At 49.9% G+C, this 25,621-nt stretch overlaps 1 protein-coding gene across 1 annotated transcript; it reads right to left on the bottom strand.

Annotated features, from left to right (window-relative positions):
* Positions 1 to 1,764: 1,764 nt before the first annotated feature.
* Positions 1,765 to 25,328, bottom strand: LOC115173904 (chondroitin sulfate proteoglycan 5). Its single transcript, XM_029732401.1, has 5 exons — positions 24,905 to 25,328; positions 22,585 to 23,344; positions 21,297 to 21,485; positions 18,755 to 18,830; positions 1,765 to 2,833 (listed from the first exon to the last, which is right to left on the bottom strand). The coding sequence occupies exons 1-5, from the start codon at positions 24,975 to 24,977 to the stop codon at positions 2,639 to 2,641; spliced, it is 1,293 nt and encodes a 430-aa protein (XP_029588261.1). The 5' UTR covers positions 24,978 to 25,328; the 3' UTR covers positions 1,765 to 2,638.
* Between the last annotated feature and the right edge of the window lie 293 nt (positions 25,329 to 25,621).

The raw sequence follows: 25,621 nt of genomic DNA, 5'->3' as shown, positions 1-25,621 counted from the left end.
AATCTATATGGCACAGTCTATATGGCACAGTCTATATGGCACAGTCTATATGGCACAGCTGTCAATTCTTTGGTCCTTAAATGAAACGGGAAAACTTTATTTATCACACTTTTCTTTAACCAAATATGGTCTTTAATGCGGCCCACAGACAATTTTACTACTTTTTCCCCCTTCCACTTTCTACCATTTTTGTGGTAATTGCTGCAATTAGTTGGTTGAAATTTTGTGTAGAGCAGACATTTACATATTTTTGTTAGCTGCATGTGTGATATAACTCCACCAGTCCTATTTATGATATCATTTACAAAGATTACACCTTTTTTTATTATTACTTCAAAAGATAATGTTTTTTTTAATCTATTAGTATATTTGAGTTTAACCACATTACTTGTTGTAATATTTGTTCTGTTTTTTTCTGGTGGATTAAACTGAAATTGCAACCAACTTTCTATGGCTTGTTTAAAAAATAGCAATATTTGGGAGATGATTTCCTTTTCAAATAACTGAAAGTGAGAGGTTGTAATCTGAATAAAGGGAAAAAGGCCATTCTTGAACATGGGGTGAGATATTTTATTAATTTGCTAGAGAACCAGTTTGGATTTAAGTATAACCTTTGTATGACTGAAGCCTTTGGGGAGAGTTCTAATGCTTTAATATTTAATATTTTCATATTCATGATATAAATAGGCCCGTTTAATTTTGTCTGGCTTGCCGTTCCAAATAAAATTGAATATAAGACCATAAGCAAATAGGTAAACCGGGATATGATTAAAGAATTAATCAGCGTGATTTTTCCACAAATAGACAGGTATTTTCCTTTCCATGGTAGCATGATCTTGTCCATTTTTGCTAACTTTCTGTAAAAATGTATTGGTGTGAGATCATTTCTTTATTTCAGGATATGTATACCGAGTATGTCCACACCACCGTCAGACCATTTTATTCATAAACTACATGGTAATGTAATAGTTGTATTTTTTAGTAATCCAATACGTAATATAGTACATTTATCATCATTTGGTTTTAATCCAGAGGTTAGAAAAAGTATCCAGATCCTCTATGAGGCTGGGGGGATCCAAATTGTGGATTTAAAAGAAAACATGAATCATCAGCCTACAATGATACCTTTGTTTTTAAGCCCTGCATTTCTAATCCCTTGATTTTATTGTTGGATCTGATTTTAATAGCTAACATTTCGATGGCCATAATAAATAGATATGCCAATAGTGGACAACCTTGTTTTACTTCTCTTGACAGTTTAAAACTTTGAGAAGTAGACATTATTTACTATTTTACACCTAGAGATACTATACATGACTTTAACCCATTTTATATTAGATTCTCCAAAATTGAAATGTTCCATGCATTTATATATAAACTCCAGTCATACTTTATCAAAAGCCTTTTCAAAGTCAGGCCTGGTTTCCAAGATATTTTATAGTGTAGTGTTCTATTGTTTCCAGTACTTGTCTTATATTATCTTCAATGTATCATCCATGTGAAAGACCTGTCTGATTAGAATTAATAATATCAGACAAAACCTTTTTAATTCTATGCGCTATACATTTTGCTAGAATTTTGGCATCACAGCACTGAAGTGTAAGGGGCCTCCAATATTTTAAATGGACTGTGTGTGTGCGTTTATTAAAGTGTTAATAAAGCCATGCACAATAAGCCATGGAAAGCTGAGAGAGAGAGAGAAAGGTAGAGAACAATAAAGGTAGAGGGATAGGGCCATTCCAGGAACACACAGGGACCAGCTAATTTAAAGTTACAAAGTTTTATTTCAACAACTCTGGTTCCGATGCTATAATGATGTGTTCTCCCCCCAAAAATACCAACCCCTGAATTTCATCAAAGGGTCATAACCCACATCAATAGAAACCATACATATATCAATGTTAGCAAGCCAGGAAACACAGTAACTTTACATGAGACCTATACATATTCACTGGATCATATCAAACATCAAAGTATCTCAACTGTTTTTCATGTCATTTCTCAACAGTTTTTCTTTTATTTCTAGTTAATCTTGTTTATAATGATTTTCCATAAAAAACTGTTTTAGTAGAAAACAGCAATGCATGCAGACAAAAAGAAGGGTAAAGATCTGAAATGGCACCCTATTCCCTACATAGTGCACTACTTTTGACCAGAGCTCTAGCCAAAAGTGGTGCACAATAAAGGGAATAGGGTGTTATTTTTGACACAGACTTAAGGCGAACAGTGGGAGAAGGGAGGACAGCAGTAAAGGGTCAGAGTTCTAAGGTCAGAGAGGAGAGCAGGACATTGTGGGAGAGGAGAGTTTGTCCAGCCAGAGACAGTTCAGGATTGCAACAGTGATGCAGCTCGGTGTAGCAAGGAAGGGGTAGCATCGCCCCCATGTGGTCAGTAGTGGTGCAACATGTTATGTAAGGGATATAGTATAGTACAGTACAGTATAGTATAAGACAGTACAGTATACTGTAGTATAGTTGTGTTTTCATCCTTTTAGCACCTAGTGGAGTCAAGGGGCTCAACAGTCCCTCTCCAGGAACCCAGCTATAGTATAGTATAGAATAATATAGTATAGTATATTTATGCAGTATTATAGTGCCCCTTATGTGCATGGTGGTATTGCATTAATCCTAATAATGATTTAGTATATGTTGTTGGAGGGGGAGGAGTTTGCCTCCTCCCTATTTACCTCCTGGTCTGCGATAGGGGTGTGATCAGAGGAGTGGGCAGGGCGGTTGTTAATATGTTTCGGCGAATGAGAGTTGGCGATGTTCAGAGACTCCTCCCCTTGAGTGAATTGAGACTTTACAGGGTCCTCCATTTTCTGAGGGTCATCCTGTGGAACAACACACACATACAAACCCACGTTACACACACACACACACACTCGTTAGACACACATGCATACGTTACATCCAGTGGAGGCTGCTGATGAGAGGACGGCTCATAATAATGGCTGGAAGAATGTGAATGGAATGGCATCAAACACATGGAAACCATGGAAACCATGTGTTTGATGTATTTGATACCATTCCACTGATTCCGTTCCAGACATTACCACAAGCCTGTCCTCCTCAATTAAGGTGCCACCAATCTCCTGTGCTACATACACTAATGTCATACACACACATATTGACACATACGTTACATACACATACATTGATTGTCTGATGGCAGACAAATGAAGGTCGTGAGGACAGTACAGGAACTGGGTGAGCTAGCAGAGACCAGCCATTCCTCATGAGTTACAAAGTGTGTGTGTGAGTGTGTGCATGCATGAGTGTATGTGCCTGTGTGTCAGGGGAGTTCATTTGGGTTCGCTGTAAATTCAAATTTAATTCAATAAACCTACAACCTATGTGTTGGGTGCCCCCCTTTCTGCCAAAGCCACATTTACTCTGTTTAAATCAATGTTGGTTTGTTAAATGGAGCTGGAGGTGGGGAGGCTGCTGTGTGGAAGCAAAGGGACCAACGGGACTAACCCTAATGCTGCTAGTCGGCAACAAGGATAAGGAGGAAAAGCCTAGAAGACCAAATGTCTGCCCTACCCCTAGTATCCACAGAGGAGAGGAAGAAGCACTGTAGCCCATAATGTCTGCCCTACCCCTATCCACAGGGGAGAGGAAGAAGCACTGTAGCCCATAATGTCTGCCCTACCCCTAGTATCCACAGAGGGAGAGGAAGAAGCACTGTAGCCCATAATGTCTGCCCTACCCCTAGTATCCACAGGGGGAGAGGAAGAAGCACTGTAGCCCATAATGTCTGCCCTACCCCTAGTATCCACAGAGGAGAGGAAGAAGCACTGTAGCCCATAATGTCTGCCCTACCCCTAGTATCCACAGAGGAGAGGAAGAAGCACTGTAGCCCATAATGTCTGCCCTACCCCTAGTATCCACAGGGGGAGAGGAAGAAGCACTGTAGCCCATAATGTCTGCCCTACCCCTAGTAACCACAGAGGAGAGGAAGAAGCACTGTAGCCCATAATGTCTGCCCTACCCCTAGTAACCACAGAGGAGAGGAAGAAGCACTGTAGCCCATAATGTCTGCCCTACCCCTAGTAACCACAGAGGAGAGGAAGAAGCACTGTAGCCCATAATGTCTGCCCTACCCCTAGTATCCACAGAGGGAGAGGAAGAAGCACTGTAGCCCATAATGTCTGCCCTACCCCTAGTATCCACAGAGGGAGAGGAAGAAGCACTGTAGCCCATAATGTCTGCCCTACCCCTAGTAACCACAGAGGAGAGGAAGAAGCACTGTAGCCCATAATGTCTGCCCTACCCCTAGTATCCACAGAGGAGAGGAAGAAGCACTGTAGCCCATAATGTCTGCCCTACCCCTAGTAACCACAGAGGAGAGGAAGAAGCACTGTAGCCCATAATGTCTGCCCTACCCCTATCCACAGAGGGAGAGGAAGAAGCACTGTAGCCCATAATGTCTGCCCTACCCCTATCCACAGAGGAGAGGAAGAAGCACTGTAGCCCATAATGTCTGCCCTACCCCTAGTAACCACAGAGGAGAGGAAGAAGCACTGTAGCCCATAATGTCTGCCCTACCCCTAGTATCCACAGGGGGAGAGGAAGAAGCACTGTAGCCCATAATGTCTGCCCTACCCCTATCCACAGATTAGAGGAAGAAGCACTGTAGCCCATAATGTCTGCCCTACCCCTAGTATCCACAGAGGAGAGGAAGAAGCACTGTAGCCCATAATGTCTGCCCTACCCCTATCCACAGATTAGAGGAAGAAGCACTGTAGCCCATAATGTCTGCCCTACCCCTAGTATCCACAGGGGGAGAGGAAGAAGCACTGTAGCCCATAATGTCTGCCCTACCCCTATCCACAGGGGAGAGGAAGAAGCACTGTAGCCCATAATGTCTGCCCTACCCCTAGTAACCACAGAGGAGAGGAAGAAGCACTGTAGCCCATAATGTCTGCCCTACCCCTAGTATCCACAGAGGAGAGGAAGAAGCACTGTAGCCCATAATGTCTGCCCTACCCCTAGTATCCACAGAGGAGAGGAAGAAGCACTGTAGCCCATAATGTCTGCCCTACCCCTAGTATCCACAGAGGGAGAGGAAGAAGCACTGTAGCCCATAATGTCTGCCCTACCCCTATCCACAGGGGGAGAGGAAGAAGCACTGTAGCCCATAATGTCTGCCCTACCCCTAGTATCCACAGAGGGAGAGGAAGAAGCACTGTAGCCCATAATGTCTGCCCTACCCCTAGTAACCACAGAGGAGAGGAAGAAGCACTGTAGCCCATAATGTCTGCCCTACCCCTAGTATCCACAGAGGAGAGGAAGAAGCACTGTAGCCCATAATGTCTGCCCTACCCCTAGTAACCACAGAGGAGAGGAAGAAGCACTGTAGCCCATAATGTCTGCCCTACCCCTAGTATCCACAGGGGGAGAGGAAGAAGCACTGTAGCCCATAATGTCTGCCCTACCCCTAGTAACCACAGGGGAGAGGAAGAAGCACTGTAGCCCATAATGTCTGCCCTACCCCTAGTATCCACAGGGGGAGAGGAAGAAGCACTGTAGCCCATAATGTCTGCCCTACCCCTAGTAACCACAGAGGAGAGGAAGAAGCACTGTAGCCCATAATGTCTGCCCTACCCCTAGTAACCACAGAGGAGAGGAAGAAGCACTGTAGCCCATAATGTCTGCCCTACCCCTAGTAACCACAGAGGAGAGGAAGAAGCACTGTAGCCCATAATGTCTGCCCTACCCCTAGTAACCACAGAGGAGAGGAAGAAGCACTGTAGCCCATAATGTCTGCCCTACCCCTAGTATCCACAGAGGGAGAGGAAGAAGCACTGTAGCCCATAATGTCTGCCCTACCCCTAGTATCCACAGAGGGAGAGGAAGAAGCACTGTAGCCCATAATGTCTGCCCTACCCCTAGTAACCACAGAGGAGAGGAAGAAGCACTGTAGCCCATAATGTCTGCCCTACCCCTAGTATCCACAGAGGAGAGGAAGAAGCACTGTAGCCCATAATGTCTGCCCTACCCCTAGTAACCACAGAGGAGAGGAAGAAGCACTGTAGCCCATAATGTCTGCCCTACCCCTATCCACAGAGGGAGAGGAAGAAGCACTGTAGCCCATAATGTCTGCCCTACCCCTATCCACAGAGGAGAGGAAGAAGCACTGTAGCCCATAATGTCTGCCCTACCCCTAGTAACCACAGAGGAGAGGAAGAAGCACTGTAGCCCATAATGTCTGCCCTACCCCTAGTATCCACAGGGGGAGAGGAAGAAGCACTGTAGCCCATAATGTCTGCCCTACCCCTATCCACAGATTAGAGGAAGAAGCACTGTAGCCCATAATGTCTGCCCTACCCCTAGTATCCACAGAGGAGAGGAAGAAGCACTGTAGCCCATAATGTCTGCCCTACCCCTATCCACAGATTAGAGGAAGAAGCACTGTAGCCCATAATGTCTGCCCTACCCCTAGTATCCACAGGGGGAGAGGAAGAAGCACTGTAGCCCATAATGTCTGCCCTACCACTATCCACAGGGGAGAGGAAGAAGCACTGTAGCCCATAATGTCTGCCCTACCCCTAGTAACCACAGAGGAGAGGAAGAAGCACTGTAGCCCATAATGTCTGCCCTACCCCTAGTATCCACAGAGGAGAGGAAGAAGCACTGTAGCCCATAATGTCTGCCCTACCCCTAGTATCCACAGAGGAGAGGAAGAAGCACTGTAGCCCATAATGTCTGCCCTACCCCTAGTATCCACAGAGGGAGAGGAAGAAGCACTGTAGCCCATAATGTCTGCCCTACCCCTATCCACAGGGGGAGAGGAAGAAGCACTGTAGCCCATAATGTCTGCCCTACCCCTAGTATCCACAGAGGGAGAGGAAGAAGCACTGTAGCCCATAATGTCTGCCCTACCCCTAGTAACCACAGAGGAGAGGAAGAAGCACTGTAGCCCATAATGTCTGCCCTACCCCTAGTATCCACAGAGGAGAGGAAGAAGCACTGTAGCCCATAATGTCTGCCCTACCCCTAGTAACCACAGAGGAGAGGAAGAAGCACTGTAGCCCATAATGTCTGCCCTACCCCTAGTATCCACAGGGGGAGAGGAAGAAGCACTGTAGCCCATAATGTCTGCCCTACCCCTAGTAACCACAGGGGAGAGGAAGAAGCACTGTAGCCCATAATGTCTGCCCTACCCCTAGTATCCACAGGGGGAGAGGAAGAAGCACTGTAGCCCATAATGTCTGCCCTACCCCTAGTAACCACAGAGGAGAGGAAGAAGCACTGTAGCCCATAATGTCTGCCCTACCCCTAGTAACCACAGAGGAGAGGAAGAAGCACTGTAGCCCATAATGTCTGCCCTACCCCTAGTAACCACAGAGGAGAGGAAGAAGCACTGTAGCCCATAATGTCTGCCCTACCCCTAGTATCCACAGAGGGAGAGGAAGAAGCACTGTAGCCCATAATGTCTGCCCTACCCCTAGTAACCACAGAGGAGAGGAAGAAGCACTGTAGCCCATAATGTCTGCCCTACCCCTAGTAACCACAGAGGAGAGGAAGAAGCACTGTAGCCCATAATGTCTGCCCTACCCCTAGTATCTACAGAGGAGAGGAAGAAGCACTGTAGCCCATAATGTCTGCCCTACCCCTATCCACAGGGGAGAGGAAGAAGCACTGTAGCCCATAATGTCTGCCCTACCCCTAGTAACCACAGAGGAGAGGAAGAAGCACTGTAGCCCATAATGTCTGCCCTACCCCTAGTAACCACAGAGGAGAGGAAGAAGCACTGTAGCCCATAATGTCTGCCCTACCCCTAGTAACCACAGAGGAGAGGAAGAAGCACTGTAGCCCATAATGTCTGCCCTACCCCTAGTATCTACAGAGGAGAGGAAGAAGCACTGTAGCCCATAATGTCTGCCCTACCCCTAGTAACCACAGAGGAGAGGAAGAAGCACTGTAGCCCATAATGTCTGCCCTACCCCTAGTATCTACAGAGGAGAGGAAGAAGCACTGTAGCCCATAATGTCTGCCCTACCCCTATCCACAGGGGAGAGGAAGAAGCACTGTAGCCCATAATGTCTGCCCTACCCCTAGTAACCACAGAGGAGAGGAAGAAGCACTGTAGCCCATAATGTCTGCCCTACCCCTAGTAACCACAGAGGAGAGGAAGAAGCACTGTAGCCCATAATGTCTGCCCTACCCCTAGTAACCACAGAGGAGAGGAAGAAGCACTGTAGCCCATAATGTCTGCCCTACCCCTAGTAACCACAGAGGAGAGGAAGAAGCACTGTAGCCCATAATGTCTGCCCTACCCCTAGTAACCACAGAGGAGAGGAAGAAGCACTGTAGCCCATAATGTCTGCCCTACCCCTATCCACAGAGGAGAGGAAGAAGCACTGTAGCCCATAATGTCTGCCCTACCCCTATCCACAGGGGAGAGGAAGAAGCACTGTAGCCCATAATGTCTGCCCTACCCCTAGTATCCACAGAGGGAGAGGAAGAAGCACTGTAGCCCATAATGTCTGCCCTACCCCTAGTAACCACAGAGGAGAGGAAGAAGCACTGTAGCCCATAATGTCTGCCCTACCCCTAGTATCCACAGGGGGAGAGGAAGAAGCACTGTAGCCCATAATGTCTGCCCTACCCCTAGTAACCACAGGGGAGAGGAAGAAGCACTGTAGCCCATAATGTCTGCCCTACCCCTAGTATCCACAGGGGGAGAGGAAGAAGCACTGTAGCCCATAATGTCTGCCCTACCCCTAGTAACCACAGAGGAGAGGAAGAAGCACTGTAGCCCATAATGTCTGCCCTACCCCTAGTAACCACAGAGGAGAGGAAGAAGCACTGTAGCCCATAATGTCTGCCCTACCCCTAGTATCCACAGAGGGAGAGGAAGAAGCACTGTAGCCCATAATGTCTGCCCTACCCCTAGTAACCACAGAGGAGAGGAAGAAGCACTGTAGCCCATAATGTCTGCCCTACCCCTAGTAACCACAGAGGAGAGGAAGAAGCACTGTAGCCCATAATGTCTGCCCTACCCCTAGTAACTACAGAGGAGAGGAAGAAGCACTGTAGCCCATAATGTCTGCCCTACCCCTATCCACAGGGGAGAGGAAGAAGCACTGTAGCCCATAATGTCTGCCCTACCCCTAGTAACCACAGAGGAGAGGAAGAAGCACTGTAGCCCATAATGTCTGCCCTACCCCTAGTAACCACAGAGGAGAGGAAGAAGCACTGTAGCCCATAATGTCTGCCCTACCCCTAGTAACCACAGAGGAGAGGAAGAAGCACTGTAGCCCATAATGTCTGCCCTACCCCTAGTATCTACAGAGGAGAGGAAGAAGCACTGTAGCCCATAATGTCTGCCCTACCCCTAGTAACCACAGAGGAGAGGAAGAAGCACTGTAGCCCATAATGTCTGCCCTACCCCTAGTATCCACAGAGGAGAGGAAGAAGCACTGTAGCCCATAATGTCTGCCCTACCCCTAGTAACCACAGAGGAGAGGAAGAAGCACTGTAGCCCATAATGTCTGCCCTACCCCTAGTAACCACAGAGGAGAGGAAGAAGCACTGTATCCCATAATGTCTGCCCTACCCCTAGTAACCACAGAGGAGAGGAAGAAGCACTGTAGCCCATAATGTCTGCCCTACCCCTAGTAACCACAGAGGAGAGGAAGAAGCACTGTAGCCCATAATGTCTGCCCTACCCCTAGTAACCACAGAGGAGAGGAAGAAGCACTGTAGCCCATAATGTCTGCCCTACCCCTATCCACAGAGGAGAGGAAGAAGCACTGTAGCCCATAATGTCTGCCCTACCCCTATCCACAGGGGAGAGGAAGAAGCACTGTAGCCCATAATGTCTGCCCTACCCCTAGTAACCACAGAGGAGAGGAAGAAGCACTGTAGCCCATAATGTCTGCCCTACCCCTAGTATCCACAGAGGGAGAGGAAGAAGCACTGTAGCCCATAATGTCTGCCCTACCCCTAGTAACCACAGAGGAGAGGAAGAAGCACTGTAGCCCATAATGTCTGCCCTACCCCTAGTATCCACAGAGGGAGAGGAAGAAGCACTGTAGCCCATAATGTCTGCCCTACCCCTAGTAACCACAGAGGAGAGGAAGAAGCACTGTAGCCCATAATGTCTGCCCTACCCCTAGTAACCACAGAGGAGAGGAAGAAGCACTGTAGCCCATAATGTCTGCCCTACCCCTAGTATCCACAGGGGGAGAGGAAGAAGCACTGTAGCCCATAATGTCTGCCCTACCCCTAGTATCCACAGAGGAGAGGAAGAAGCACTGTAGCCCATAATGTCTGCCCTACCCCTAGTAACCACAGAGGAGAGGAAGAAGCACTGTAGCCCATAATGTCTGCCCTACCCCTAGTATCCACAGAGGGAGAGGAAGAAGCACTGTAGCCCATAATGTCTGCCCTACCCCTATCCACAGGGGGAGAGGAAGAAGCACTGTAGCCCATAATGTCTGCCCTACCCCTAGTAACCACAGAGGAGAGGAAGAAGCACTGTAGCCCATAATGTCTGCCCTACCCCTAGTATCCACGGAGGAGAGGAAGAAGCACTGTAGCCCATAATGTCTGCCCTACCCCTATCCACAGGGGAGAGGAAGAAGCACTGTAGCCCATAATGTCTGCCCTACCCCTATCCACAGGGGGAGAGGAAGAAGCACTGTAGCCCATAATGTCTGCCCTACCCCTATCCACAGGGGAGAGGAAGAAGCACTGTAGCCCATAATGTCTGCCCTACCCCAATTAACCACAGAGGAGAGGAAGAAGCACTGTAGCCCATAATATCTGCCCTACCCCTAGTATCCACAGAGGAGAGGAAGAAGCACTGTAGCCCATAATGTCTGCCCTACCCCTAGTATCCACAGGGGGAGAGGAAGAAGCACTGTAGCCCATAATGTCTGCCCTACCCCTAGTAACCACAGAGGAGAGGAAGAAGCACTGTAGCCCATAATGTCTGCCCTACCCCTAGTATCCACAGGGGGAGAGGAAGAAGCACTGTAGCCCATAATGTCTGCCCTACCCCTAGTAACCACAGAGGAGAGGAAGAAGCACTGTAGCCCATAATGTCTGCCCTACCCCTAGTATCCACAGAGGAGAGGAAGAAGCACTGTAGCCCATAATGTCTGCCCTACCCCTAGTAACCACAGAGGAGAGGAAGAAGCACTGTAGCCCATAATGTCTGCCCTACCCCTAGTAACCACAGGGGAGAGGAAGAAGCACTGTAGCCCATAATGTCTGCCCTACCCCTAGTATCCACAGGGGGAGAGGAAGAAGCACTGTAGCCCATAATGTCTGCCCTACCCCTAGTAACCACAGAGGAGAGGAAGAAGCACTGTAGCCCATAATGTCTGCCCTACCCCTAGTAACCACAGAGGAGAGGAAGAAGCACTGTAGCCCATAATGTCTGCCCTACCCCTAGTAACCACAGAGGAGAGGAAGAAGCACTGTAGCCCATAATGTCTGCCCTACCCCTAGTATCCACAGAGGGAGAGGAAGAAGCACTGTAGCCCATAATGTCTGCCCTACCCCTAGTAACCACAGAGGAGAGGAAGAAGCACTGTAGCCCATAATGTCTGCCCTACCCCTAGTAACCACAGAGGAGAGGAAGAAGCACTGTAGCCCATAATGTCTGCCCTACCCCTAGTATCTACAGAGGAGAGGAAGAAGCACTGTAGCCCATAATGTCTGCCCTACCCCTATCCACAGGGGAGAGGAAGAAGCACTGTAGCCCATAATGTCTGCCCTACCCCTAGTAACCACAGAGGAGAGGAAGAAGCACTGTAGCCCATAATGTCTGCCCTACCCCTAGTAACCACAGAGGAGAGGAAGAAGCACTGTAGCCCATAATGTCTGCCCTACCCCTAGTAACCACAGAGGAGAGGAAGAAGCACTGTAGCCCATAATGTCTGCCCTACCCCTAGTATCTACAGAGGAGAGGAAGAAGCACTGTAGCCCATAATGTCTGCCCTACCCCTAGTAACCACAGAGGAGAGGAAGAAGCACTGTAGCCCATAATGTCTGCCCTACCCCTAGTAACCACAGAGGAGAGGAAGAAGCACTGTAGCCCATAATGTCTGCCCTACCCCTAGTAACCACAGAGGAGAGGAAGAAGCACTGTAGCCCATAATGTCTGCCCTACCCCTAGTAACCACAGAGGAGAGGAAGAAGCACTGTAGCCCATAATGTCTGCCCTACCCCTAGTAACCACAGAGGAGAGGAAGAAGCACTGTAGCCCATAATGTCTGCCCTACCCCTATCCACAGAGGAGAGGAAGAAGCACTGTAGCCCATAATGTCTGCCCTACCCCTATCCACAGGGGAGAGGAAGAAGCACTGTAGCCCATAATGTCTGCCTTACCCCTAGTATCCACAGAGGGAGAGGAAGAAGCACTGTAGCCCATAATGTCTGCCCTACCCCTAGTAACCACAGAGGAGAGGAAGAAGCACTGTAGCCCATAATGTCTGCCCTACCCCTAGTATCCACAGGGGGAGAGGAAGAAGCACTGTAGCCCATAATGTCTGCCCTACCCCTAGTAACCACAGGGGAGAGGAAGAAGCACTGTAGCCCATAATGTCTGCCCTACCCCTAGTATCCACAGGGGGAGAGGAAGAAGCACTGTAGCCCATAATGTCTGCCCTACCCCTAGTAACCACAGAGGAGAGGAAGAAGCACTGTAGCCCATAATGTCTGCCCTACCCCTAGTAACCACAGAGGAGAGGAAGAAGCACTGTAGCCCATAATGTCTGCCCTACCCCTAGTATCCACAGAGGGAGAGGAAGAAGCACTGTAGCCCATAATGTCTGCCCTACCCCTAGTAACCACAGAGGAGAGGAAGAAGCACTGTAGCCCATAATGTCTGCCCTACCCCTAGTAACCACAGAGGAGAGGAAGAAGCACTGTAGCCCATAATGTCTGCCCTACCCCTAGTAACCACAGAGGAGAGGAAGAAGCACTGTAGCCCATAATGTCTGCCCTACCCCTATCCACAGGGGAGAGGAAGAAGCACTGTAGCCCATAATGTCTGCCCTACCCCTAGTAACCACAGAGGAGAGGAAGAAGCACTGTAGCCCATAATGTCTGCCCTACCCCTAGTAACCACAGAGGAGAGGAAGAAGCACTGTAGCCCATAATGTCTGCCCTACCCCTAGTAACCACAGAGGAGAGGAAGAAGCACTGTAGCCCATAATGTCTGCCCTACCCCTAGTATCTACAGAGGAGAGGAAGAAGCACTGTAGCCCATAATGTCTGCCCTACCCCTAGTAACCACAGAGGAGAGGAAGAAGCACTGTAGCCCATAATGTCTGCCCTACCCCTAGTATCCACAGAGGAGAGGAAGAAGCACTGTAGCCCATAATGTCTGCCCTACCCCTAGTAACCACAGAGGAGAGGAAGAAGCACTGTAGCCCATAATGTCTGCCCTACCCCTAGTAACCACAGAGGAGAGGAAGAAGCACTGTATCCCATAATGTCTGCCCTACCCCTAGTAACCACAGAGGAGAGGAAGAAGCACTGTAGCCCATAATGTCTGCCCTACCCCTAGTAACCACAGAGGAGAGGAAGAAGCACTGTAGCCCATAATGTCTGCCCTACCCCTAGTAACCACAGAGGAGAGGAAGAAGCACTGTAGCCCATAATGTCTGCCCTACCCCTATCCACAGAGGAGAGGAAGAAGCACTGTAGCCCATAATGTCTGCCCTACCCCTATCCACAGGGGAGAGGAAGAAGCACTGTAGCCCATAATGTCTGCCCTACCCCTAGTAACCACAGAGGAGAGGAAGAAGCACTGTAGCCCATAATGTCTGCCCTACCCCTAGTATCCACAGAGGGAGAGGAAGAAGCACTGTAGCCCATAATGTCTGCCCTACCCCTAGTAACCACAGAGGAGAGGAAGAAGCACTGTAGCCCATAATGTCTGCCCTACCCCTAGTATCCACAGAGGGAGAGGAAGAAGCACTGTAGCCCATAATGTCTGCCCTACCCCTAGTAACCACAGAGGAGAGGAAGAAGCACTGTAGCCCATAATGTCTGCCCTACCCCTAGTAACCACAGAGGAGAGGAAGAAGCACTGTAGCCCATAATGTCTGCCCTACCCCTAGTATCCACAGGGGGAGAGGAAGAAGCACTGTAGCCCATAATGTCTGCCCTACCCCTAGTATCCACAGAGGAGAGGAAGAAGCACTGTAGCCCATAATGTCTGCCCTACCCCTAGTAACCACAGAGGAGAGGAAGAAGCACTGTAGCCCATAATGTCTGCCCTACCCCTAGTATCCACAGAGGGAGAGGAAGAAGCACTGTAGCCCATAATGTCTGCCCTACCCCTATCCACAGGGGGAGAGGAAGAAGCACTGTAGCCCATAATGTCTGCCCTACCCCTAGTAACCACAGAGGAGAGGAAGAAGCACTGTAGCCCATAATGTCTGCCCTACCCCTAGTATCCACAGAGGAGAGGAAGAAGCACTGTAGCCCATAATGTCTGCCCTACCCCTATCCACAGGGGAGAGGAAGAAGCACTGTAGCCCATAATGTCTGCCCTACCCCTATCCACAGGGGGAGAGGAAGAAGCACTGTAGCCCATAATGTCTGCCCTACCCCTATCCACAGGGGAGAGGAAGAAGCACTGTAGCCCATAATGTCTGCCCTACCCCAATTAACCACAGAGGAGAGGAAGAAGCACTGTAGCCCATAATATCTGCCCTACCCCTAGTATCCACAGAGGAGAGGAAGAAGCACTGTAGCCCATAATGTCTGCCCTACCCCTAGTATCCACAGGGGGAGAGGAAGAAGCACTGTAGCCCATAATGTCTGCCCTACCCCTAGTAACCACAGAGGAGAGGAAGAAGCACTGTAGCCCATAATGTCTGCCCTACCCCTAGTATCCACAGGGGGAGAGGAAGAAGCACTGTAGCCCATAATGTCTGCCCTACCCCTAGTATCCACAGGGGGAGAGGAAGAAGCACTGTAGCCCATAATGTCTGCCCTACCCCTATCCACAGAGGAGAGGAAGAAGCACTGTAGCCCATAATGTCTGCCCTACCCCTAGTATCCACAGGGGAGAGGAAGAAGCACTGTAGCCCATAATGTCTGCCCTACCCCTAGTATCCACAGAGGAGAGGAAGAAGCACTGTAGCCCATAATGTCTGCCCTACCCCTAGTATCCACAGAGGGAGAGGAAGAAGCACTGTAGCCCATAATGTCTGCCCTACCCCTAGTATCCACAGAGGAGAGGAAGAAGCACTGTAGCCCATAATGTCTGCCCTACCCCTAGTATCCACAGAGGAGAGGAAGAAGCACTGTAGCCCATAATGTCTGCCCTACCCCTAGTAACCACAGAGGAGAGGAAGAAGCACTGTAGCCCATAATGTCTGCCCTACCCCTAGTAACCACAGAGGAGAGGAAGAAGCACTGTAGCCCATAATGTCTGCCCTACCCCTAGTATCCACAGGGGGAGAGGAAGAAGCACTGTAGCCCATAATGTCTGCCCTACCCCTATCCACAGGGGAGAGGAAGAAGCACTGTAGCCCATAATGTCTGCCCTACCCCTAGTATCCACAGAGGAGAGGAAGAAGCACTGTAGCCCATAATGTCTGCCCTACCCCTAGTAACCACAGAGGAGAGGAAGAAGCACTGTAGCCCATAATGTCTGCCCTACCCCTAGTAACCACAGAGGAGAGGAAGAAGCACTGTAGCCCATAATGTCTGCCCTACCCCTAGTATCCACAGGGGGAGAGGAAGAAGCACTGTAGCCCATAATGTCTGCCCTACCCCTAGTATCCACAGAGGAGAGGAAGAAGCACTGTAGCCCATAATGTCTGCCCTACCCCTAGTATCCACAGAGGAGAGGAAGAAGCACTGTAGCCCATAATGTCTGCCCTACCCCTAGTATCCACAGAGGAGAGGAAGAAGCACTGTAGCCCATAATGTCTGCCCTACCCCTAGTATCCACAGAGGAGAGGAAGAAGCACTGTAGCCCATAATGTCTGCCCTACCCCTAGTATCCACAGGGGAGAGGAAGAAGCACTGTAGCCCATAATGTCTGCCCTACCCCTAGTATCCACAGAGGAGAGGAAGAAGCACTGTAGCCCATAATGTCTGCCCTACCCCTAGTATCCACAGAGGAGAGGAAGAAGCACTGTAGCCCATAATGTCTGCCCTACCCCTAGTATCCACAGAGGGAGAGGAAGAAGCACTGTAGCCCATAATGTCTGCCCTACCCCTAGTAACCACAGAGGAGAGGAAGAAGCACTGTAGCCCATAATGTCTGCCCTACCCCTAGTATCCACAGAGGGAGAGGAAGAAGCACTGTAGCCCATAATGTCTGCCCTACCCCTAGTAACCACAGAGGAGAGGAAGAAGCACTGTAGCCCATAATGTCTGCCCTACCCCTAGTATCCACAGGGGGAGAGGAAGAAGCACTGTAGCCCATAATGTCTGCCCTACCCCTAGTAACCACAGGGGAGAGGAAGAAGCACTGTAGCCCATAATGTCTGCCCTACCCCTAGTATCCACAGGGGGAGAGGAAGAAGCACTGTAGCCCATAATGTCTGCCCTACCCCTAGTAACCACAGAGGAGAGGAAGAAGCACTGTAGCCCATAATGTCTGCCCTACCCCTAGTAACCACAGAGGAGAGGAAGAAGCACTGTAGCCCATAATGTCTGCCCTACCCCTAGTATCCACAGAGGGAGAGGAAGAAGCACTGTAGCCCATAATGTCTGCCCTACCCCTAGTATCCACAGAGGAGAGGAAGAAGCACTGTAGCCCATAATGTCTGCCCTACCCCTAGTAACCACAGAGGAGAGGAAGAAGCACTGTAGCCCATAATGTCTGCCCTACCCCTAGTATCTACAGAGGAGAGGAAGAAGCACTGTAGCCCATAATGTCTGCCCTACCCCTATCCACAGGGGAGAGGAAGAAGCACTGTAGCCCATAATGTCTGCCCTACCCCTAGTAACCACAGAGGAGAGGAAGAAGCACTGTAGCCCATAATGTCTGCCCTACCCCTAGTAACCACAGAGGAGAGGAAGAAGCACTGTAGCCCATAATGTCTGCCCTACCCCTAGTAACCACAGAGGAGAGGAAGAAGCACTGTAGCCCATAATGTCTGCCCTACCCCTAGTATCTACAGAGGAGAGGAAGAAGCACTGTAGCCCATAATGTCTGCCCTACCCCTAGTAACCACAGAGGAGAGGAAGAAGCACTGTAGCCCATAATGTCTGCCCTACCCCTAGTATCCACAGAGGAGAGGAAGAAGCACTGTAGCCCATAATGTCTGCCCTACCCCTAGTAACCACAGAGGAGAGGAAGAAGCACTGTAGCCCATAATGTCTGCCCTACCCCTAGTAACCACAGAGGAGAGGAAGAAGCACTGTATCCCATAATGTCTGCCCTACCCCTAGTAACCACAGAGGAGAGGAAGAAGCACTGTAGCCCATAATGTCTGCCCTACCCCTAGTAACCACAGAGGAGAGGAAGAAGCACTGTAGCCCATAATGTCTGCCCTACCCCTAGTAACCACAGAGGAGAGGAAGAAGCACTGTAGCCCATAATGTCTGCCCTACCCCTATCCACAGAGGAGAGGAAGAAGCACTGTAGCCCATAATGTCTGCCCTACCCCTAGTAACCACAGAGGGAGAGGAAGAAGCACTGTAGCCCATAATGTCTGCCCTACCCCTAGTATCCACAGAGGAGAGGAAGAAGCACTGTAGCCCATAATGTCTGCCCTACCCCTAGTAACCACAGAGGAGAGGAAGAAGCACTGTAGCCCATAATGTCTGCCCTACCCCTAGTAACCACAGAGGAGAGGAAGAAGCACTGTAGCCCATAATGTCTGCCCTACCCCTAGTATCCACAGAGGAGAGGAAGAAGCACTGTAGCCCATAATGTCTGCCCTACCCCTAGTATCCACAGAGGGAGAGGAAGAAGCACTGTAGCCCATAATGTCTGCCCTACCCCTAGTAACCACAGAGGAGAGGAAGAAGCACTGTAGCCCATAATGTCTGCCCTACCCCTAGTATCCACAGAGGAGAGGAAGAAGCACTGTAGCCCATAATGTCTGCCCTACCCCTATCCACAGGGGAGAGGAAGAAGCACTGTAGCCCATAATGTCTGCCCTACCCCTAGTATCCACAGAGGAGAGGAAGAAGCACTGTAGCCCATAATGTCTGCCCTACCCCTATCCACAGGGGAGAGGAAGAAGCACTGTAGCCCATAATGTCTGCCCTACCCCTAGTATCCACAGGGGGAGAGGAAGAAGCACTGTGGCCAGTAATGGTTGCCAAGCTGAACTGGAGGTTAGCTGGGTTATGTACAGTGTGCAGTTTCCTGCTTGGTAAGGTTAAAGCCTATCCAGCTGGGGAAACTGGCCACTGTTGTGCTTCTGCTTACCTGACAGTAAGGGTGTCTAGATTTATACTCCCAGATGTAGCTGCTTTTCACTTTCTGCAGGTGGAAACCACATCTTAAAGGAGAACAGTGTGTGTGTGTGTGTGTGTGTGTGTGTGTGTGCGTGCGTGCGTGCGTGCGTGCGTGCGTGCGTGCGTGTGTGTCTAACAGACACATTCTATAGACAGACAGACTAATGGACTGAGACAGACTGACACACAACTAGCCAGGGTTAGGGCTTAAGGTTAGGGTCAGTCAAAGGTTAGAGGTCAGGGGTTATAGGTCAGGAGTTAGTTACCTGACAGATAATGTTGTCATAGTAAGCCAGATTGTGAGCGTGGGGTTGAGGGGGGGGCGGGGGGGAGTCACACAGCTTCCTTACGTTGGCATGGGAACCATCTTGCGCCGTGGAAACAGAGAAGCCATCTGTCTGCATCTCTCTGTGTGGACGGTATAGACTGGAGCGAGGGAGGAGGAGAGGACAGAGGGATGGGACAGAGGTGTGGGACAGAGGTGTGAAACAGAGGGATGGGACAGAGGGATGGAGAAGAGATGTGGGACAGAGGGATGGGACAGAGGTGTGGGACAGAGGTGTGAAACAGAGGGATGGGACAGAGGGGTGGGACAGAGGGATGGGACAGAGGGATGGAGAAGAGATGTGGGACAGAGGGATGGGACAGAGGGATAGGACAGAGGGATGGAGAAGAGATGTGGGACAGAGGTGTGGGACAGAGGGATGGGACAGAGGGATAGGACAGAGGGATGGAGAAGAGATGTGGGACAGAGGTGTGGGACAGAGGGATGGGACAGAGGTGTGGGACAGAGGGATGGGACAGAGGTGTGGGACAGAGGGATGGAGAAGAGATGTGGGACAGAGGTGTGGGACAGAGGGATGGGACAGAGGGATGGGACAGAGGGATGGAGAAGAGGTGTGGGACAGAGGTGTGGGACAGAGGGATGGGACAGAGGGATGGGACAGAGGTGTGGGACAGAGGTGTGGGACAGAGGTGTGGGACAGAGGGATGGAGAAGAGGTGTGGGACAGAGGTGTGGGACAGAGGTGTGGGACAGAGGGATGGGACAGAGGGATAGGACAGAGGGATGGGACAGAGGGATGGAGAAGAGGTGTGGGACAGAGGTGTGGGACAGAGGGATGGGACAGAGGTGTGGGACAGAGGGGTGGGACAGAGGGATGGGACAGAGGTGTGGGACAGAGGGATGGAGAAGAGGTGTGGGACAGAGGTGTGGGACAGAGGGATGGGACAGAGGTGTGGGACAGAGGGATGGGACAGAGGGATGGGACAGAGGGATAGGACAGAGGGATGGGACAGAGGTGTGGGACAGAGGTGAGAGTTGTGGGAGAGAGGTGTGGGACAGAGGTGTGGGACAGAGGGATGGGACAGAGGGATGGGACAGAGGGATGGGACAGAGGTGTGGGACAGAGGGGTGGGACAGAGGTGTGGGACAGAGGTGTGGGACAGAGGGGTGGGACAGAGGGATGGGGCAGAGGGATGGGACAGAGGGGTGGGACAGAGGGGTGGGACAGAGGGGTGAAACAGAGGGATGGGACAGAGGGATGGGACAGAGGGATGGGACAGAGGGGTGGGACAGAGGGATGGGACAGAGGTGTGGGACAAAGGGATGGGACAGAGGGGTGGGACAGAGGTGTGGGACAGAGGGGTGGGACAGAGGTGTGGGACAGAGGTGTGGGACAGAGGGATGGGACAGAGGGATGGGACAGAGGGATGGGACAGAGGGGTGGGACAGAGGGGTGAAACAGAGGGATGGGACAGAGGGATGGGACAGAGGGGTGGGACAGAGGGGTGGGACAGAGGGGTGGGACAGAGGGATGGGACAGAGGTGTGGGACAAAGGGATGGGACAGAGGTGTGGGACAGAGGTGTGGGACAGAGGGATGGGACAGAGGGATGGGACAGAGGGATGGGACAGAGGTGTGGGACAAAGGGATGGGACAGAGGTGTGGGACAGAGGTGTGGGACAGAGGGATGGGACAGGTGTGGGACAGAGGTGAGAGTTGTGGGAGAGAGGTGTGGGACAGAGGTGTGGGACAGAGGTGTGGGACAGAGGGATGGGACAGAGGGATGGGACAGAGGGATGGGACAGAGGTGTGGGACAGAGGGGTGGGACAGAGGTGTGGGACAGAGGGATGGGACAGAGGTGTGGGACAGAGGTGAGAGTTGTGGGAGAGAGGTGTGGGACAGAGGTGTGGGACAGAGGGATGGGACAGAGGGATGGGACAGAGGGATGGGACAGAGGTGTGGGACAGAGGTGTGGGACAGAGGGATGGGACAGAGGGATGGGACAGAGGTGTGGGACAGAGGGTTAGGGGAAGAGATGGATTTTCATTGATGTGACAAACATGTCATGTACAAGCCTTTTATACTGTCAAATATGAATTGTTTAATAAATAAGGCCTTTCTCTCTCTCTGAATGTAATGGTTAAACCCTCGGACTGAACAACATGTTATCTCAGAGACACACACACACTGTCAGGCTGGTCTACTTTTAGCTGATGAACAGTTATTACTGCTGCATCAATGTTTGGCCTTCCTCGCTAGTTATCACCATAACTCTCTGTATCTCTCTTGCCCTCTCTTTCTCTGTATCTCTCTTGCCCTCTCTTTCTCTGTATCTCTCTTGCCCTCTCTTTCTCTGTATCTCTCTTGCCCTCTCTTTCTCTGTATCTCTCTTGCCCTCTCTTTCTCTGTATCTCTCTCTCGAAAATATATATTTTTTCACTTTAGTTTATTTAGTAGTTTCTTAACTCTATTTCTTGAACTGCACTGTTGGTTAAGGGCTTGTAAGAAAGCATTTCACGGTGAGGTCTACACCTGTTGTATTCAGCGCATCTGACAGATACAATTTGATTTGATTCTTTCTGTCTCTCTCTTAGACACACACTGACCTGCGTTTGCGGAGCCGCCTGTTCTCAATCCTCAGGCGGTGGAGTCGTTTGGCGAAGAAGACGATGATGATGATGAGTAGGATGAGGGTCGTAGAGGCCACACCCACTACCACACACAGCACCTGGAAGTCTGTCACCACCCAATCACAACGAGAGCCCTTGATCCACATATAGTCCTGGACATTACATCTAGCGAGGGGGGGGGGGGGGGGCGGTTAACCATAGAATAGACAGACAGGCAGTAGAATTCAGGAAGTATTTGTGTCTCTAAAACAAACTGCCGCACTATCTGACGATTGTTGTTACAAAGCAATGTACAGTTATGAGTTGATGTACTGCTACTAGTACTGTAGAAAAACAGAAACGTTGAATGCTTAAAGCACATCAGGAGACCACTATTGAGGTTTGGGACATGTTTTATTTGATTTTGATTTTTGCAGTGCTCACCTACTGTGAGGCTGTTTTTTAGCTGTGTTTTTAGAGTGCACATGAGACGGTAGAGTTTGCAAAACAAATATCCAAATAATCAGGAAATAATTCTGCCAGGTAAGCATAGGCTACTCTGTAGTTAACATTTCATTGAGAATGTTTTTGGGAAAGCCATTCCATCAACCCCTAGCTTTTTCATTAGCATCAGCGCTAACAGCTACACAAAGTGGTAAAGGGATTCTCGTTGCCTCTTCAGGAAGTTGCAGGAAACGCGAATCCCTGATGCGTTCTGTTCATGTCTTACTATAAACTTCGGCAAATTAATACATTTCCAATACATTTCGTTGATTCCCTACTAAGTTCAATACATTTTTGAATATTGTTGAATTCTGTTTTAATGTCTGGATTCCGTGATTCAGTCCTTGTTCTCTGCATCTCAGATTTTATAGGGCCCTACATGTGTCTGTCCTGGGTTAGATCAGAAGTCTGTCCAGTAATTAAGAGAGAATCAGCCCAGACTAGTCCTATAATAAGATCAACTGGATCAGAGAGGGTGTGTGTGTGTGTTTCTGTGTTTGATGTGTGGAAGGGGAGGTTCAGGTTGGGTAAGGACATATGGACCCCCCCCCCCACCTTGTCCTTCCCATACACTCCTAATCCGTCAAGGACCCTGCTGAGAAGGCTTGTGGCCCTGCATGTTTGTATATGTTTGTCAGTGGGGTGTCTATCTGTCCTCTATTCTGGTTTTGTTAGAAAGACACCAGCTGTATTTTGTTCTGTAGTGGAGAAACCACTAAGCGTTCCCCCACCCACATTATTGTACATCTATTTCTTTCCACTGATGATTGTGCAAAATTACCTGCAGAATGCTCCTATTCCCGTAGCGATGGTACAAACTCCTCTGTTGTAGCAGAAGTCAGGCTGTGCGTCACACTGAGACACACACTCACCCCTGACCTCGGACCTCACAAAGCCCAGACCACACCCATCTGACCCCTGAGGAGGGGAAGGAGGAGGGGGGGATTGAGACTGAGAGGGGGGCTGAGACTGAGAGGGTGGCTGGGGGTCATCATTGTCAGGGGTAACATTGGGGACAGGGGAGCCAGTGAGCGATGGGTTTTCATCCTCCATGTCTGCCGGAGGGGTCAGTGTCGGATCAGGGTCAAGGGTTGTATCTATGGTGGAGAGTTCGTCGTCGGGGGACAAGTAGTCGTAGAAATCTGACAGAGTCCAGGCTGTGGGGTCTCCCGCCCGCTGCTGCAGGGGCTGAACTACAGCCGTCAGCCAATCAGAATCAGACGAGAGGTCAGGGGTCAAGGGGCGGTCGGGGTTATGGAACTGCACCTTGATGATATCATCTGAGTGTTCCTGAGATTCCCCGCCAATTAGCTCTTCTCTGATTGGCTGATCGTCCTGTTCAGTGAAGTCCAAGTGGGAGTGTCTTCTGTGAGAGGGTTTGCGTTTGATGGCGCTGAGAGGAAGTCCAGCCGCTAGTCCTAACCCTAAGCCAATCAGCTCTGCTGAGTCATCACTGATAAGCACCGCCCTTTCTACAGCGGAGAAAGATGATTGGCTGTGCTGGACTTCCGTCCTGCTGACGGTGGTCAATGAGAGTTCTCCTGTCAGGTCAATCAGAAACAACAAATAGATCAGGACACACCCACACATACACAGGAGACAGACAACACCATTGCAATGGATTTTATTCACTTCGCAGCCATGATCATTCAAAATCCAGAGTAGCGGGATAGGAAGCTGATGTGCTCAATTAAAATTAATTGAAAACTGCTCTCTCTCTCTCTCCCTCCCTCCCTCCTTCTATACTGTGAAGCAGAAGCTGTGTGTCAGTGTGGATTAGGAGCAGTGATGTTCTAACATGCTCTACTGACCACAGATGAAATTAGATTAGGATTACAGCTATAGGTTAAACACTGACCATGTAGAAATACTCACAGCAATCTACTGACGGATACCACAGGAGAGGAGAGGAGTGGAAAGGAGAGGAGAGGAGCAGAAAGGAGAGGAGAGGAGCAGAAAGGAGAGGAGAGGAGCAGAAAGGAGAGGAGAGGAAAGGAGAGGAGCGGAAAGGAGAGGAGAGGAGCAGAAAGGAGAGGAGAGGAGCAGAAAGGAGAGGAGAGGAGCAGAAAGGAGAGGAGAGGAGCAGAAAGGAGAGGAGAGGAGCAGAAAGGAGAGGAGCAGAAAGGAGAGGAGAGGAAAGGAGAGGAGCGGAAAGGAGAGGAGAGGAGCAGAAAGAAGAGGAGAGGAGAGGAGCAGAAAGGAGAGGAGAGGAGCAGAAAGGAGAGGAGAGGAGCAGAAAGGAGAGGAGAGGAGCAGAAAGGAGAGGAGAGGAGAGGAGCGGAAAGGAGAGGAGAGGAAAGGAGAGGAGCCGAGAGGAGAAATATATGGACATGCCACTACACATACAGTTTGTTACCATAGTAACAGATCTGTAGCCATAGAAACAGGGCTCTGACTACGGTAACCAGGTTGGCTTGGCTGTGATTGGTCAGAGCTCAGTCCCAGCAACCTCTCCTGGCAGGAGAGCACAGGATCATGGGTAGCTATACCGGTTGGCCACTAACACACACACACACACACACACACACACACACACACACACACACACACACATACAGGTCATGCAATTAAAATTCCTTATCTCTTCTACACTAATGTTTGATGAACTCCAACTGTGTTTGTATTTGTGATTGTGCACACACGTGCACATACAATCAAGTGTGTGCACGTGCAATCAAGTGTGTGCGCGTGCGCACGCTTGTGTCAGTGTGTGTGTGTGTGTGTTTATGATCTGGGACAGCAGTTGCCCGTTGGCAAAACAACATCAGTGATCAATAAAGAAGCTATCAGCTGATCGATTACACTCTGTGATGACCAATGAAGAAGCTATCAGCTGATCGATTACACTCTGTGATGACCAATGAAGAAGCTATCAGAGCCAGAGTTCATTACTAGCAGTAATAGACAGAAAAAACACTCATTCCATACTATATTCCAAAGTCAGCGACACATTCAGACAAAATAATGACATGCTGAAGATAATGGATTTTATAGTCTCTCTCTCTCTCTCGCTGTTGAGCCCACATTCCCAGACGTTTGAGGTGCAATAGTGAACAGACACACACACACACACACACACACACACACAGCAGTGTTCTTACCGTGAGCAGACAGAGAGAGGAGGAGAGACAGCATTAACGACCAACTCCACGACCGGCTCTCCCAGCGCTCCATACCACCGTCCTCCGACAAACACACACACACACCCCGCTACACACACTGGTACACACCAGACCCAGTTACTCAGCAGCACAGACTCCTTCAGACGCGGAGTGTGTGAGTGAGTGTCTGTCTGTGTCTGTGTGTGTCTGTCTGTGTGTGTGTGTGTGTGTGTATGAGTGAGTGTGTGTGTAGCAATGGTAATCCAAGCATAAATTCTCTCCGTGTTCAGATCTGTTGCCGGTGAGACATGGCTGCTCTGTCTGTGGTCTGGGGTTGTTCTGCTCCACTGTCTGTCGGTTTAGTCTGTTCCTCCCTCTGCTGGTTTAGTCTGTTCCTCCCTCTGTGATTTAGTCTGTTCCTCCCTCTGCTGGTTTAGTCTGTTCCTCCCTCTGTGATTTAGTCTGTTCCTCCCTCTGCTGGTTTAGTCTGTTCCTCCCTCTGTGATTTAGTCTGTTCCTCCCTCTGCTGGTTTAGTCTGTTCCTCCCTCTGCTGGTTTAGTCTGTTCCTCTGTCTGTTGGTTTAGTCTGTTCCTCCCTCTGCTGGTTTAGTCTGTTCCTCCCTCTGTCTGTTGGTTTAGTCTGTTCCTCCCTCTGCTGGTTTAGTCTGTTCCTCTGTCTGCTGGTTTAGTCTGTTCCTCCCTCTGCTGGTTTAGTCT

This window comes from Salmo trutta, chromosome 34 (assembly GCF_901001165.1).
Source record: "Salmo trutta chromosome 34, fSalTru1.1, whole genome shotgun sequence".
Taxonomy (NCBI): domain Eukaryota; kingdom Metazoa; phylum Chordata; class Actinopteri; order Salmoniformes; family Salmonidae; genus Salmo; species Salmo trutta.
This window is presented reverse-complemented; position numbering and strand designations above follow the sequence as displayed.

Coding starts and splice junctions, on each gene's coding strand:
- LOC115173904 (XM_029732401.1), bottom strand. CDS start 24,977: ATGGAGCGCTGGGAGAGCCGGTCGTGGAGTTGGTCGTTAATGCTGTCT. Junction 23,345..24,904: donor CCTCTCTCTGTCTGCTCACG/GTAAGAACACTG, acceptor TTGACCTGACAG/GAGAACTCTCATTGACCACC. Junction 2,834..18,754: donor AAGATGGTTCCCATGCCAAC/GTAAGGAAGCTG, acceptor GTTGTTCCACAG/GATGACCCTCAGAAAATGGA.